The following is a 15,441-nucleotide window of genomic DNA, read 5'->3' as shown; positions in this document are numbered from 1 at the left end:
ACCCATACCCTAAGGTTTTCCGCCGAGCGCTGCTTTCAAAAAACAAATATTAAATTATACCCGCCCGCATCCGTATCCACCGATCACATCGTCCTCCCGTCCATCGTCGGATCGGACCCATGGGATCCGACGGCCCTCATTGATATCGGAGCGGCCGCCACGATAGACAATTAGCGCCCGAGAAAATGACGAAGGGATACGTCATGGCGCGGCCACGCGTCACCCTCTCGGGTCTCTCGGAGCGGCCTCTGACAAAACCAGGGTCGTATCGTAACCGCTCCGGGAGACCGTAACCGTTGCGTCACTTACTGCCCAGTTCGCTGGTCCCGCGTCAGACCCACGTCATCGCCACCCTGCCATCGCATCAGTACTCTTGTCCGCCCCTATGCCAGCGTGTCTGCCACCGCATCATCCCCATGGACCAATAGTAGCTCGCCACCTCACCCGATGACGTCATGCTGACGTCATCTGAGCTTGACCCCACCCTATGACATCATGCTGACGTCATCCGAGGAAACGCGCCAAAATGCCAAAAGTCCATATTTAGGCCAATTTTTGCGTTTTTTCGTACTTTTGCTGCCAGAACTGTTGCTTTCTCTGCATGATTGTTACGTCCAAGTTACACCACCTTTGTTGAAGCCAACTTGGAGACGTCCAGCGCGCCATTTCCACAAACATCCGTGACCATTGCTCGCTCTTTACCAGGTATTCTCCATTAAAATCCTTCATATACCTACTCTGTCTCTGATTTCCCTCGAAAGAGCTTAAGCGACTTAAAACTCTCAAAATTCATCGGTGAATCTTGATGCCTAGCCCCCATTTACCACTGCAAGCTCGAAAACCACCAGCTGAGCCTTGATTTCCCGAGTTCTTATAAAAAACGGTGTACTGCTCGTGCAATCGTGAGACAGTTGGTCAATCCATTAAAAACCTGCTACAGAAGACAAAGTGAGACCAGACATTGGTCTTATTCATAATTCAGACAGTATTTCAATTGCTGTGTGCCCTCTTCACCCTCTGGTCCCTGAAATTCACACTTTTTGCAAGTAATTACTTCTGTGTTGTTCTGCCTACTTCAACCAGTTCACCTGCAAGACAGAAGCTTAATAGACCATGGAAACTCCAATTGCACTGAACATCAAGCCTCTCAATGCCCCTCACAGGGAGTTAGAATGGAAAGCCCTGGGAGATATGGATTATCAAATGTTAGACTGGTTTCCATTAGGCTCCAAATACAATATTCAGATGCTAAATGAGTTGAAAGCCCAGCACCTTAGTGGAGCAGATATCCTAGGGATTTGGGACTCAAACTTGCCCATCTACAACCTCCCCCAGGTAAATCCTATGCCAGAGTTGATCCACAGATGCCAGGAGTGCTATGATCCATGCCAAAGAGCTGTCCTCAGCCCTACAGGCTCAATTCTGTTCCATATCACCCCAGAGAGCATAAATGAGATGCTGCATTTCCACAATGCAAAACCATTGACCCCCCTCTACATGCAGAAGTTGATAAAGAAGGGGAATAAGTTGTCAAATGACCAGATCATCAAAATCAACCAGTTGTTTGTACAACCAGGCTCTGAAACCATCAGAACTCCTCCTATTGGATATGTATACTTAAATGAATTGGGCAGAATGTTAGTGGATTTGATCAGCTATGTCCTAGGGTTCAAGGGAATGGAAGATGTGGATGAAATCATAATGGCAATGCTGTCTATATTCTCTCCTGGAAAGCCTCCAGCTGTACATTATGACTATGCCACATATATTGCAGATAGGATCCATGACCAGCTGATGAATCTGCAAAGGGAAAGACTGTTCAGATATACTTCCTTCATTTACCATATATTCTTGTTTAATCAACCAGGCAGCTTCTTCATTCCCCTGAAACAAGTTAATGCACAGGGGAATCCAAGATCAGTTGTGTTTTGGACCTCTGTCTTTCATTGCACCTCTGTGTCACCATACACATACTGTGAGTTTATAGACTTATTCATACATCCAGCTATGACATTATTGTGTGGTGTTCCCCCTCCAAGGCTAACTGATGACATGAGGAGAATTCTCCATCTAAAAAAAACCTACAGCATTGGTAATTGGTACCTTTACCAAGACCACACAGTCATCAGAGTATATGGCTGTGAGTTGAAGCCTTTTAGGCTGCCAAGGTATGTCCCCATGAGGCTTTTTGCCCTTGAATACTTCAGGCAATTTGGGAATGCCGACTACCTCCACTTCCAAAGTAAGAACAAGAAGGCACAGTTGAAGGTAAGGAGCCAGCTGGGCCCTTTCCTATATAACAAAAAAGAGGAGGGATGGAAAGAGGCAAACAGTATCCTAGAGGCCCTCAAACTGCAAACTAGCTTTGAGTGGATACCCTATGACCCCAATCATTTTGTTTCCCTCAGGAGGATAAGATACAAATTGGGTACCTATTCACATATAAGGCAGCCTGAGATTGAGCAGTATGCCAATGCATTAAGCTGGGAAGAGGGCACCCTAGAAGAGGAAATCACTAGTGAAGAGCTGCTAGAAAGAGAGGCCAGAAATATTCAAAAGGAAACTGACTTAGAAACTTGTGGACAGGTCCCCCTCTCTTACAAAAGACAACTTGGAGCAGCTTCCTCAGCTTCAACAACACATCAGCAAGCTGCAATGAATACTCCACAGACAACCAGCAAAGGCAAAGAAAAGCAGGTGGAACAGCCACCTCCTATGACCGAAGAACAAATGGAAACACTAGTGCAGCAACAAGAAGAGATGGAGCAGCAGGGAGAAGGGCAGCAGCAAGCAGAACAGCAACAATGGAAAGAACAAAGGCAGGAACAGCCTGTCCAGCAAGAGCAAACAGTGGAAGCCCCTAAATCCACTGAACAAACTGTGCCTCCAAGGCAAGAAACTTCAGCTGAGGCATCAATCCTCCAAACTCCACAAAAGGAGGATACAAGCAGGAAAAGGGACAGAGAGACTCCCATTACAACATCAGCATCTCATGGGGAGAAAAGACAGAGAATTAATCCCTTCTCAGAGGAAGAAATGCCAATAGGACAGTCTTTTGGTATGGTCCCACCCAGCAGGGAAGCATCAGCAAGTTCCTTTCAACAGGAGCAGGATAGAGCAATGGGGGGAGAGGTGAGTTCCTCAAATCAGCAAAGGGAAGGTGGACCCAGCATTAAGCAGCAGTTCATCGACATTAAGAGGAGAAATGAGCCCATCAAGATACAGCTATATAACCATCTGTTGAACATGGCTCCCACCAATCAACAAAGACTCATGTCTGCATATGATGTGCAGGAAGGCAAAATGATCATGAGTCATTTTATGCCAACAGCAGTGCAGCCCCAATCTGCCTCTGACTACTTGAGGACTAACCTGGAAGTCCTTGCCAAGGATATCCACCCAATGGATAAGATAGAACTGCATAAGCAAACGGGTGAGATGGTCTATGCTTCCTTGGCAGACCAAACATTGGACAACTACAGGCTACAAAATAGCCTTAACAATACAGCCTCTCAGCTAGAGTTGGAGAGAGCATCATCCCAGGCAAAGGACAACAGAATAAGGTCCTTAGAGGACATCATCATAGAGATGGGGCACGATCCCAAAGATATCAAGGGCATTCAAGAGATATTAAAATTGAGGGATGCAGACATGGCAGCCTTGAGGAGAAAGATCAAACTCCCAGCCACAATTCACCCTCAAACAGATGATGTTGCCCAGCAAAGACATGATCAACAGGCCACAACCTTGTTGATATCTCTGTATAAGCAGCTAATCCAAACTCAGGAAAAGCTGGGAGAATCGGAGGCTGCAAAAACAGCACTACAGGCAGCCTTAAAACAAAGAGAAGAAGGGCAAACCTCTCAGGCTCCTCCTCAAATCATAAACCTTGAGGAAGCTGCCCCAACTACTGTTCCTCCCCCCCAACAAACTGATCAAGCTGCACCACCTACTTCAGCACCTCCACCAACAGAACGGGCCCCTAGCTTGGACATGCAAAAGCTAAAAAATGAGATTCAAGCCCTGGAAGCTCAAATGGCAGAGCTAAATGAGACCAGGGATAAATTGGCCAAGGTGAATGACAGATATGATAAATCCAAGCAAGCGGTGGTAGAGAAGGGCAGGGAGGTGAAAGCCCTCAAAGACAGGATAAAAGAGCTAGAAAATGAGCTCAGATTAGATAAAGTTATAGCTGGACTTAAGGCAATGCTATGGGCCAACATTGGCCAGTCTATTACTGACCAATGGCAGTATATAGAGACAATCCATGAGCAGCTAGAGCTCATCCCAAAAGCACAAGCTGAAATTCACAAGTCAAGGGCTGCTCTAGGCAACATGCCTGAAGTTGCCACCAGGATGATCAATGTGCTGAATAATAGAACAAGTACTCAGCTGGCAAACATGGGAATTCCCAATAGAACTGAGACCATTCAGTTGATCAAAAGGGTTCTCACATTGAGAAATTTGGTGCAGACATTGGAGAGAAGAACCCAGGACATGCAGACCGAGGTGAAAAGGTTCATGGATAAATTCCTGGTGCTGCAAAACAGAGGACTCCCTAGCTTACTGAACAGCGCAGGGAGACTGCTCATTCATGAGCAGTATGCCAAAAGAGTGAATGCATTTGCCACAAACGAAATCCATGAGAAGCCCAGCAGCTCAGAAGAAACAGGGCCAGCTACAGGACAGACTATCTACAACAAGGTAGAAAGTCTATTTTTTATAATGAATGAGATCAATCACCTGTTTGATGTGGCACCCAATTTTTACAAGTATACATAGGCAGAGGAGACTATGGATGCAATTCTCAGGCATCAACTCCCTACACAAGACTGGTGGACAAATACAATACAGAAAATGTTATAAACAATGAGGCATTCACCAAATTTTGTTTTTAAAATATGAATTGTTATGCAAAGCACAGTTTAACAAAATCAGCATGCATTAAAGATTAAAGCTGAGCCAACTCAGCAAAAATTTTGGCCAACAAAGCAAGAGTAGGAAACCACAGCTGGCAGAGCCGAGAAGATACAGCGCAGCAAAAAAGTAAAGACACATTTTCCAACATTAAAGCAAAGCGGTTCAACCGACTCAATGACCTCCAAAGGTCAAATTATCCTCTGACAGACTTAAAGAGCAGTTATGCTGCATTCAAAGCTGTAAAAACTTCTTTTCTACTTTCTGTACGAAGTAATGAAGATATTTCTCTCTCAGATGACTCAATGCCTGAGATATTTTGTATAAACATTCCTATAAAGTCCCCTTCGCATGAGTTTGCAAGGGTTGTTGTTGATTTCTCCTGAAGAAGTTCTTATGCTGTAATCTTTTCAGAAGTTTAATAAAGAATGTGATGGAATTTCTCGGATTTTTGAAGTGTTGAATGCGTTCTGGTGTCTGTTGAAAACTGTTGGATTCCTGTGTATTACACAATACAATAAGTCTCTGTAACTCTCTCTGTTATGTATTTTGATTTGTTAAAATCCATATATGTTTCTAATTTTTGAATATTTAGCAACAAGGAAAAAGAATAACTTTCAGGATTTATTCAAGAAATACCCTGAGTTCAATCTGTGTTGTTAATGAATGTTTTCTTCAGCTGTAATCTTGATAAGTGTAATTCTTAATTGCTGCACTTTCAGAATACACCTTTCACAGTGACCTTTGTCTCAGGAATTCAAGTTTGCTCCTGAGCAACGTGTTTCACTTTCACCTCACCAGCTTAATAGAGAATTCTTAATTGCTTTATGTTGGCTGACATGCCTCACCATTCAAGTTAAATTTGTTTGTCTGAGATACACAATTGGCCCTGCAGTTTAAACACCACCAATCCTGCATTTCACAACTCCAGACTCCATTGCCCAATGATATATTACTCTCTAAACACTACATCTTAAGCCCTGAAAGAAATCCTTCAACCAAAACATAAACCAAAACCTGAGCATAATAGCTAGCCTAAAACACCATCATAACAGAGACAAATCATAAAGAGAGAGCCCTCTCTGATTACAGTTTGGCTAGAAACTGTGATCCAAAGATTGGTTAGTGGTTACCCCAGCCGTATTCCCTTGGGAGTCATAGGGAACAACCTGGGTGTTAACAATTACAAGGAGGGGCCATGATGACAAGGCAGGTGGGGACAAATGGTCTAAATATGGCCAACGTATACTTTTCCAGCTCACCCCCCATCACCAGAAATATCCATAAAGGGTAATAAGTACTCCTCCCCAAGCATTCTCACCACCATTTCCTTCATTCTCTCCCCGTAACTCAGCTATAGCAGTCTCCTTGTGCCCCCATAGCCTCGCAACCATCATCCTCCATCGATCTCTCCCGTATTCCTGCTCTTGGAATTTTCTACAGGAGCACCTACAGGTTCTGCATGAGCACCTACAGGTATCCTATAGGAGCGACAACAGGCTTCTACAAGAGGGGCAGTGAGTTGTTTTAAAGGGAGAAAACATGATTTTTAGCACGATTTTTGGTCTGAGGAGGTACGTTCCATGCCTGCCCCCATTGAATATCAATATATGCAAGAAGTGGTTTCAATTTGAGGAGGAAATAAAGTCTTTAGGAGAGGAGAAAATACATTAAAAAAAAAAAAAGAAAAAAACACAGTCTCCTCTATTTCTCTCGAAAATTGTTGTCTCCATATCCACATTTGGTTTCCCAAAAGAGTATAAACAAAATGAAAAGAGGGTTTATGAGAAAGGAGCCCACTAACTCCACTAGGCTCCATGCACATCCACAAGTGGTGGACATCTTCACAAGGGAAAATTGGATGAATTTCTTTGAGAAATTCTGAGGGTTTGATGAGGAGATTTCCCAAGAGTTTGCTCTCTCTCTGGTACCCGACACAAGAACTCATGCCACCATCACCTTTAGAGGTCTTTCCATGGAAATAACCCCTGAATTTATCAATAGGGTCACTACCCTTCCTCTTGGGCTGCCTTGGAGCAACGATGAGAAACCAATTGGCTAGGCTGCCAAGAAAAAAAATTTCCAAAACAATGAAACCCCTGTAGAGGATAAAAATGGCATTAGAAGGGCTAGCATACCATATCCTTGGGATGAGGTTAGCTATCAAATAATCAAATACATTTCCTGTGAGAGGAGGTACAACATTGTCTATGGTTATTACTTTATAGTCCTCCATGAATTAAGGTATGACATGGACACTCCAGCACCTTAGAAGCTCAGTATCCCCTACTTCTTCCTGCAGTCCCTCATTGACTCCAACACTAAGGTTCAAGCAGGAAATTCAGAGCAGCTAGCTCACCATGGGTTAATCAAAATCCTAGTGGAGGAAGCCCGCCATACATTTACACTCCCTATAGCATGGGAAGTTTTCTAAAACATGATAGCTGAGGATGATATAAAGGCCTTAACTTATGATGTCAATCCTACTGGTAGTGAGGAGGAAGAGCAGCAAGGGGGAGAAGGTGAAGCCACTAGTAACTTAGCAGAACAAGAAAGGAAGGAGGAAGAAACTGAAATAGAGGAGGAGAGAGTTGAGGAAACAGAGCAGGAAGAGACATAAAAAGAGACAGAAGGAGGAGAAAAAGAGGCAGCAAAGGTAGAACAAGGAGAAGGGTCCCCTGAGACTTTGGAAAGGGAGGCAGCAGCTGCCCTCACTGCCCTCAATACACCAATCAAGCCAAAGCAAAAGAGGAAAAGATAGGCCTCCATGTATTTCAGGGCTAGGAAGAGCACACGAATCAAAACAGTCAAACCTTAGCCCTCTTCAAAAATGCCAATTACAATTGAAGATTCACCCTCTGCCAAAGGGAAAGAATCCCCTTCAAAGACACCTATCATATATGAAAGGGGAACTCCTAGATCTTCCACATGGAAGGAAAAGGTAGTACTATAGGACCCAAAAACTGTCCTACAGGAGGCTCTAATAGTTCTACAGGAGACACTATCAAAACTAGAAGAGACCCAAAAGCTTGAGAAAAGGATGGAAGGACAGCCACAAGTAAAGGAGTAAGCAACAGAGCTACAAGAACCTGATCCCTAGCCTAGTATTGCCTCCTATTACAATCTACTTGAGGGAGGAAGGATAATCCCACAAAAATTTTCAATTCCGCTATTATTTGAATTAGAGAAAGAAAGAATAAGAACACATAGGTATATGCAAAAAGCCAAATCCAAAGGAGTTTAGGATATTGACCATATGGAAAACAAACTCAGAGAAATGGGCAGAGAGTTGAGTTCTCTCAGAGACAGGGAAGCAATTACAAGAAGCCACCTTGAAACTAAAAATTAATTATTAAGGAGGCAGCTGCAAGAGAAAGAGACTCAACTGGCATGCATGGCCATCTTATCCATGGAGGCATTGAAAATTAGAAAACCAGCCAAATCCTATGGCCTCTATCTCAAGGACCAATGGTTACAATTCTAGATAAATACTTTAGCACAAAGAGGCACAATATCTTTCCAAGATTACAGGTAATTTATGGATCTGTGTGACCAAAGCACATCAAAGGATAAGGCAAAGATGGCAAAATTTTACCTACATAACATGGCCCTCACAAACATGAATGTGTGGGACCCCAATGCCAAGCTAAGGGACCTGCAACTAATGGCCATGGCCTCATGGATGAACCATGAAGAGTTGAGGGCAGCATAAATAAAAATATTGATGATAAAAGAACAGAATGAGCCATTAATGATCAAAGTTGAGCCATCAGATCCCATGGCACTCATTAGCACACACAACCTACTTTCCAATGACCCTCAGATTGCCCCTAGATATCTAGACAATTAGGCACAAGCCATTGCACATTTTGAGGATATGCAAAGGCTACTTGGGGATGACTGTGTGCATGAATTCATGAGGAGATGAAACACCTTACCACACAGTCTGTAGATCGGGGAATAAAATTCCCCCATGAGGCTAAAGGAGGCATTAAAAAGAGTGCCAATGTACAAACGCTCCATGCAGAGGCAGAAGGTCAATTGGATTGGCCTCAAACTAAGTCCCCCACTGTTGTTAGGCATGCTAGAAGGCAGAAGAGAAGAAGAAGAGGAGGAGCAGTAGGAAGAGATAGACAGGAAGGTAGGATTCTATGACAAAGAAGAGGAGACCACATCAGAAGCCTGGGATGCTAGGGAGGCCACCAGGGCCATAAAAGATGAGGAGATGGACTAAGTTGCTCAAAGGATGAGCAACACCTTCAGTAGGGGGGTGATGATAAGCCTCATAAATGGGTAATTATATGGGCTCATTTTACCTCTTAACCTAGTCCAATCAACCATTCTCTTAGCTTATTGTATGATTTTCTGACTATATTTATGCTTATGGAGTGAGTTGAGTTAGTTGTGATGCCATGTGGTCTAACATGTGTTTAATGCAGACTATTGATGAATTTAGAGGTCAAAATCAAGGATCCAGTGGAAAAACGGCAGCAATAACTCGAAGTGGACTAAAGAGAGGACTTATAGGATGGAATCCCCCTCATTTATTACTCCTTACTTCGAATTCCCCTTCATTCAGCTCAGAGTACAAGCAGCTGAATCATGCACTAGAAGGCAACCGAGAAAGTGGAGGAATATTGATGATTATCTCGAGTTTTAGGAGCCAAGCCTCCCTTATTTTAAGGAAGCTATTGGTAGCTTCATTTGTATAAGTAGAGAGGCCTAGGGCCTCACTAGGGTCGGATTTTTGTTGGATTTTTGCTTATGTAAACTCTGCTCCAACTTTGAGCTTATTATTTTTGTGGCAGTTTCATGTAATATTGCTATTGTTTTGTTAATAAAGATGGAATCCTTTTTGAGCTAGCATTGAGTTACCACAGAAGGTTGAAGCTTTTGGTTTAGGTACAAATCCAAGTAGCCAAGCTCCTCTTTACTTTTATTTGTATGTTTTATTTTAGTTTGTAGATTAGGTTGTTGTTAGATGTATTTCTTTTATGGTTAAGAATAGGTTTCTTTTGATGATTCAATAGTTTTCTTCCATTTGTGCTTTCTATAGCAGGTTAAATAGTGATCAACAAAGACTCAAAAGGCTAGCAACAGTGCCTTGGCCTCTCTTCCTCCCTATGTGACCATGAATTGAGGCAAAGACCCTCTTGCTGCCCCAAAAACACAGATTTTCCTCATTCATAGGACTTCTAGTGTTTGCAACTTTTTAGTAGGTTAATAGTCCATTTTTGCTTTGCTTCAGATCTTCTTCATCATGCTCACTTCCTGATTTGCAATAGTCTTCTTTCATGCTTTTCTTTCCTACATCATTTCTCAACATTTCCTTTCATAGATCATAGTTTAGACTATTTTGATGCAAAACTCTGTTTTTCTAGATGCATTCATTTCATTGCTTGCTTGATCTTAATGGTTGACTATCAGTTTATGAAATAGATGTCTTCTAGCAGTAGGCTAGCCTATCAGATCCCATCCTCCATCTGATCCATGCCCTACAAGTCACCCAAGTCTTACCTCAATTCTGCCTTAGTTTCCTATATTTTCCATAGAACTTCTTCCTTTCTCCTTGAGCAAAACCAATCATCTTCCTCTCTCCCAGTGATTCATGGTAGACCTTTGCCCTAACACCTTATTCCAACCTTCATCCACCTTTTCCACCCACTCTCACACCCTCAAAATAGTGAAAACTGCTTTCGGCCTCCTCTTGTAGGCCTCCTAAAGTTGCCCTGTTTTCCTCCTGTAGATTTCCTATAGGCTTCCTTTTGAAGGCCGAGTGTGGGAAAAGCCTCTAGAAGGCCACCTGAGACCTCCTAGGACCCATCCACACCATCCTACATCCTCTCAATTCCCAAAACCACCCTCCAACGCCACCTATTCACTGCCACATTCACGCACAATAAATTACATGCATGTCAAATTCACATAAAAATACATAAAAATCCAAAAAGATGTTTTTTGCTTATTTACTTCCAAAAATAGCTTAGTTAGATGTTGTTTACTTCCTTGAGTAGGTAATGGTATTCCTTTCATGGTTTTCAGAGTGCTTTCTTCAAAAGTAAGATTAGTTGGTTAATCAGGATTTACTAGGTTTGCTTTACATCTCAGTCTTTCTCCTTTCTGCAGTTAGAATAGCATCTGTAGAGTAATCTTTCTTTCCTTCATCACCTATAGAGCTTCTTCTGGAATCAATAGAATTTGGCTTGAGCTCCTAGTGATCTTGCACCGGTTGAGCAAGTGACAACCTGCAGTAAGAACTAGTACTTGTGCATACAGCATCAATGCTTCCAAGTTTGTTACGAACTACCGAGTTGATAAGTGTAAAGTAGGTAGCCCAGGAGTTGCAACAGTATTGCTGCAATACTGGTGCTCACCAAAGGCCATGTCTTATTTGTCTAGTAAGAGTTTGTTATCAATCTCTCTCTTATGTGTCACTCTAACAAACCATGATACATGCCTTGACGGTTTCCAGAATTTGATTGGACGCAATGGGAGTCATAATTTCTCCCACGACTTAAAAAATAATACAAAACGATCTCCCATTTGATCAGTAATTCCCTGACATTGTTCCAAACCTTGTTCAACAACACTAGCTTGGAAAATAATGTTTTTCCTGGTGAACAGACAAATAATATGACATCTTTGTAATAAGGCATGAACTTTTGTCTCCAACAAAGTTTATGATACCTGAAGGGAAAGTAGATGAATGGAGTAATCTTTCCCACTCTTCACATTTTGATATTTTGGATTTTTTTTTGAAGTATTGATTTCTAAAACATGAATACTCATGTTTGATATGAAATGGGAGTAATTTCGGGCCTTTTAGTTTTATCAAGCATTTTGTTGAATAATTATGCTTCAACCTAGCATTTAAAAATATTTATCTCAATTTTCATACCCATGATTTGGTTCAGAAAAACTAGACCCATTTTATCTTTTAAAGTTCTTAATGGAACCTTCAACTATCATGCAATTACAATATGTTATTTCGTAGAATATACAATTACTATTATATACAATTACTATTATATATTGTTTGTGGGAAAGAAAGTTTCGAATAAAAGTCATTTTGCTTAATCGAGTTGATGGAAAATATTCCTTGTTATATAAGGAGAAATAAAGAAATAAATAGAAGTTATATAGATTTTTATAATACGCATCTGTAAAAGAGAAATGAAAAAAAACTATGTATATTTGTGAATGGATTTATGATGGGTTTTACACATTTTTTTAAAACTATTGACAAACTTTCATCCCTTGCTCTTACACAACTCCCTTATACTAAGTTGCAACTCCTCTATGCTAAACTGTAGTAGAGTGATTATCAATGCAATTGCAATTACTATTGAAAACAGTTTTTCCTATTTTGATTACTATTATAAAAAATGTTTAAAAACAATAATAATGAAAGGTATAAAAAAAATAAAAAAATCAAAATTAAGACCCATCACCTATATTGAAAATTGATAATATAACAATAAAATGAATCAGTTAACTATATTTATTATTAACCATTAATCTTCAGTGATAATCATACTGCTGTGAATTAATCACATAGAATGTGAAGAGAAGTTATAGTTAACTCTATATTGCTGCGAATTAATCGCATAAAATGTAAAGAGAAGCTATTTTCTTCTTCTGAAGTTCAAATCTAGCTTGACCATAAAAGAAATTTAGCTTGACCAGAAGAAGTTCTGAACAACTCTGAGTTATTGGATTGAAGTTACACATTTTCATCTCCAACTCTTAGTTATTGGATTGAAGTTACACATTTCAGCTCCTTTGCATGCTCTTCATTGCTTATTTGGAACACATCCCGAAGGTTTGTGAGGAGCATTTCATGTTTCCAATCAAAAATATTTTGAAGATACAGTGCCTCAAGTACAGAGTGATAAGCCAGTAGCTGTATCTGTTTTAAAGTTCCCCTTCCCCTTATTACAGGGGTATCATGCGGAGAACATAGATTTTGGTCAACATATTCTATATAGGGCATTGAGATTGTCATGGTCTCAACTTCAGCAGGGGATCCAGGATTTTCATGCAAGTCTCCTATTGGACCGACAGCAACAGATTCACGCTGCTTTTCTTCATCTTCAGCCTCGTTAACTTCCAAACCCTTATCTTCATCTTCAGCCCCGGTAACTTCCAAACCCTTTTCATTTGGACATTTCTTTTTGCAGGAGTTATCACAATTGGACTGTTCCTTACTTTCTCGCTTTCTCTTGGAAGATTTACTGGTCAGCTGACTACCTACAGCTTGCAAGTTATCCACAGCAACAGATTCACGGAGCTTTTCTTCATTTTCAGCCCCAGTGACTTCCAAACCCTTTTCATTTGGGCATTTCTTTTTGCAGGAATTGGACTGCTGCTTACTTTCTCGCTTTCTCTTGGAAGATTTACTACCTGCAGCTTTCAAGTTACCACATTGCTCATCTACCTTACATTCTCCTGAATGTTGTGAAACTCTAGTTTCACTTTCACTTTGATTTTTGTAGGCACGAGTAAATCTTCTCGCTGATTCCAAACTAGTATTCCCCGGATTTTTAGTAGAAAGACTACCTACGGCTTGCAAGTTACCACCTTGCTCATCTGCCTTATATTCTCCTGATAGTTTTGAAGCCCTGGTTTCAGTTTGATTTTTATTGGCACGGGTAGATCTTCTCGCTGATTCCGAACTAATATTCACCACAGTTTTAGCAGGAAGACTACCTGCAGATTGCAAGTTACCACATTGCTCATCTACTTTGCATTCTCCTGAAATTTTTGAAACCCTGGTTTTACTTCGATTTTTATTGGCACGAGTAGATCTTCTCGCTGATTCCAAACCAATACTTACCGGATTTTTAGAAGAAAGTTGTGGAGAGCTTGGATTCAATTCATTTAATCCCACATCCTGATTTAGAAAACACAGTGCAACAGAGCATAGTCAGAAATCACGTCTGAAGCAACATCCTGATTTACCCCCAAAAAATCACTAGAAACCCTGTCCAAGCCAATTTGACAGGCAATGTCCAGAAGTAAGAGAAAAAATTCTAATTCTGGTGCTATGGGAATAACAATGTGTAACCACTTTTTGGTCTTTATTTAGGAACTCAATTGATTTTTAAGAGACACAGAGCTCAGTCCAAGATTGAAAATAGGGGGACCCTGGGTTAGCAGAGACAGGTGGAAAAATGCAAGAACTTCCAAATGAGGGCATAAGGCCGAATGAAAGCATGAAGCCGAATGATGACAGTATGCAGTCAGATCAAGAACAGCGGTCTCAAGCAGGCAAAAGGGTGAAAGACTAGGGGCAGAGGCCACCAGGGGGGCCTGATACGATGTTTCGCTACGCTCAATTCAAGACACACCCCTGTACACAAGCTACGCTCACCTCGCTACTATTGAATTTGTGCACGTGAGGATGAGTAGGAAATCCATCAACCCAGTAGTTTTCATTCACTACTGATAACACCCCTGCTACGCTACGGCTTGCTTGGCGCAACATGGAGAACCACAAAATCACCCCTGGGATCCTCAACAGTGGGAACAAAATGGGAATAGCTTTAGATAGACACACGGACAGGCAGGCTGCAGAATTATATATCTATAAATCAGACATACCATAAAACTACCCAAACAATCAGTCCAGATCCTTACAAGTTACTAAATCTAATACAGAGCCATCAAAATCCAAAAAACCCAGTTGAAATGAAAACTATTCAAAAACTGAACATTTGTTGAAATTCCATACCTCTGTGTCTGAAGCCCTAACCCAATTGCCATCTGTCCAAACCTGATGAACGCGAAGATGTTTGAGATTATACTCCCGCTGCTCATTGGTATTCTGGAAGTAAACAACATATTTTTTACGGCGAGGGCGGATGGCTTTCACAACTCCCTTCCACCACGCATCTCGTTCATATGCATCAACAACTTCGTTAATGCAGAAACTTTGCCCATTCAGATCCGGTGGCTGAGGTCTAATATGAGGGACCTCTACAATCTCTCGCAGTTTTGTATTCGGTTTGCCTTCCTCGGTGAATTCCCTGTATTGAACCACGAATCGATTACGACTTCCCGCCTTCTTGACAAAAGTTGCAGGAAACCAGGCTCCCTTGAAGCCTTCTTCATCACTTGAAACCTCAACCCCTTCCCCTATTTTAAACCGCAATAACGCACTGCTCTTCCCTTCTTTCTTCATGATGAGTCAGGTGGCAGCACTAGACTTCAAATTATGCGTTATGGGAAATGACTTTGCTAATGTATTAAAATTCACTCTCTGAATAACCCAACTGAGCCAAATAAAAAAAAAAACAAATGTAACAATAGCATATAAGACTTAAGGGTCTAGCATTTATCATTTATATGAAATCTCGGTCATTTCCTGCCAAGGAGAAAATTCACTCTGTAAATAATCCAACTGCGGCGAATAAAAAAAAACAAATAGAGCGATATCATATAATACTTGACGGTCTAGCATTTATATGAAATCTGGGTTATTTCAGGTAAAGGAGCATGGTCGGCTATAAAGAAATTTGATTT

General features: G+C 41.3%; 1 protein-coding gene across 1 annotated transcript; it reads right to left on the bottom strand.

The window, feature by feature from the left end:
• Positions 1–12,400: 12,400 nt before the first annotated feature.
• LOC149168104 (uncharacterized) lies at positions 12,401–15,225 on the bottom strand. Its single transcript, XM_089428122.1, has 2 exons — positions 14,651–15,225; positions 12,401–13,810 (listed from the first exon to the last, which is right to left on the bottom strand). Exons 1-2 carry the CDS (start codon positions 15,098–15,100, stop codon positions 12,668–12,670), a joined length of 1,593 nt encoding a protein of 530 aa, XP_089284248.1. The 5' UTR covers positions 15,101–15,225; the 3' UTR covers positions 12,401–12,667.
• Positions 15,226–15,441: the final 216 nt, after the last annotated feature.

The sequence above is a fragment of the Pinus tabuliformis genome, chromosome 4_2, assembly GCF_031772625.1.
Source record: "Pinus tabuliformis cultivar Carrire ecotype Pingquan chromosome 4_2, CPIR1, whole genome shotgun sequence".
Classification (NCBI taxonomy): Eukaryota; Viridiplantae; Streptophyta; class Pinopsida; order Pinales; family Pinaceae; genus Pinus; species Pinus tabuliformis.
The sequence above is the reverse complement of the archived record's forward strand: the minus strand, read 5'-3'. Positions and strand labels throughout refer to the sequence as shown.

Bases quoted from the DNA above. Each gene is read 5' to 3' on its own strand.
- LOC149168104 (XM_089428122.1), bottom strand. From the start codon at position 15,100: ATGAAGAAAGAAGGGAAGAGCAGTGCGTTATTGCGGTTTAAAATAGGG. The intron at 13,811-14,650 runs GTATGGAATTTC...TTTCTAAATCAG, and splicing joins TTAGGGCTTCAGACACAGAG to GATGTGGGATTAAATGAATT.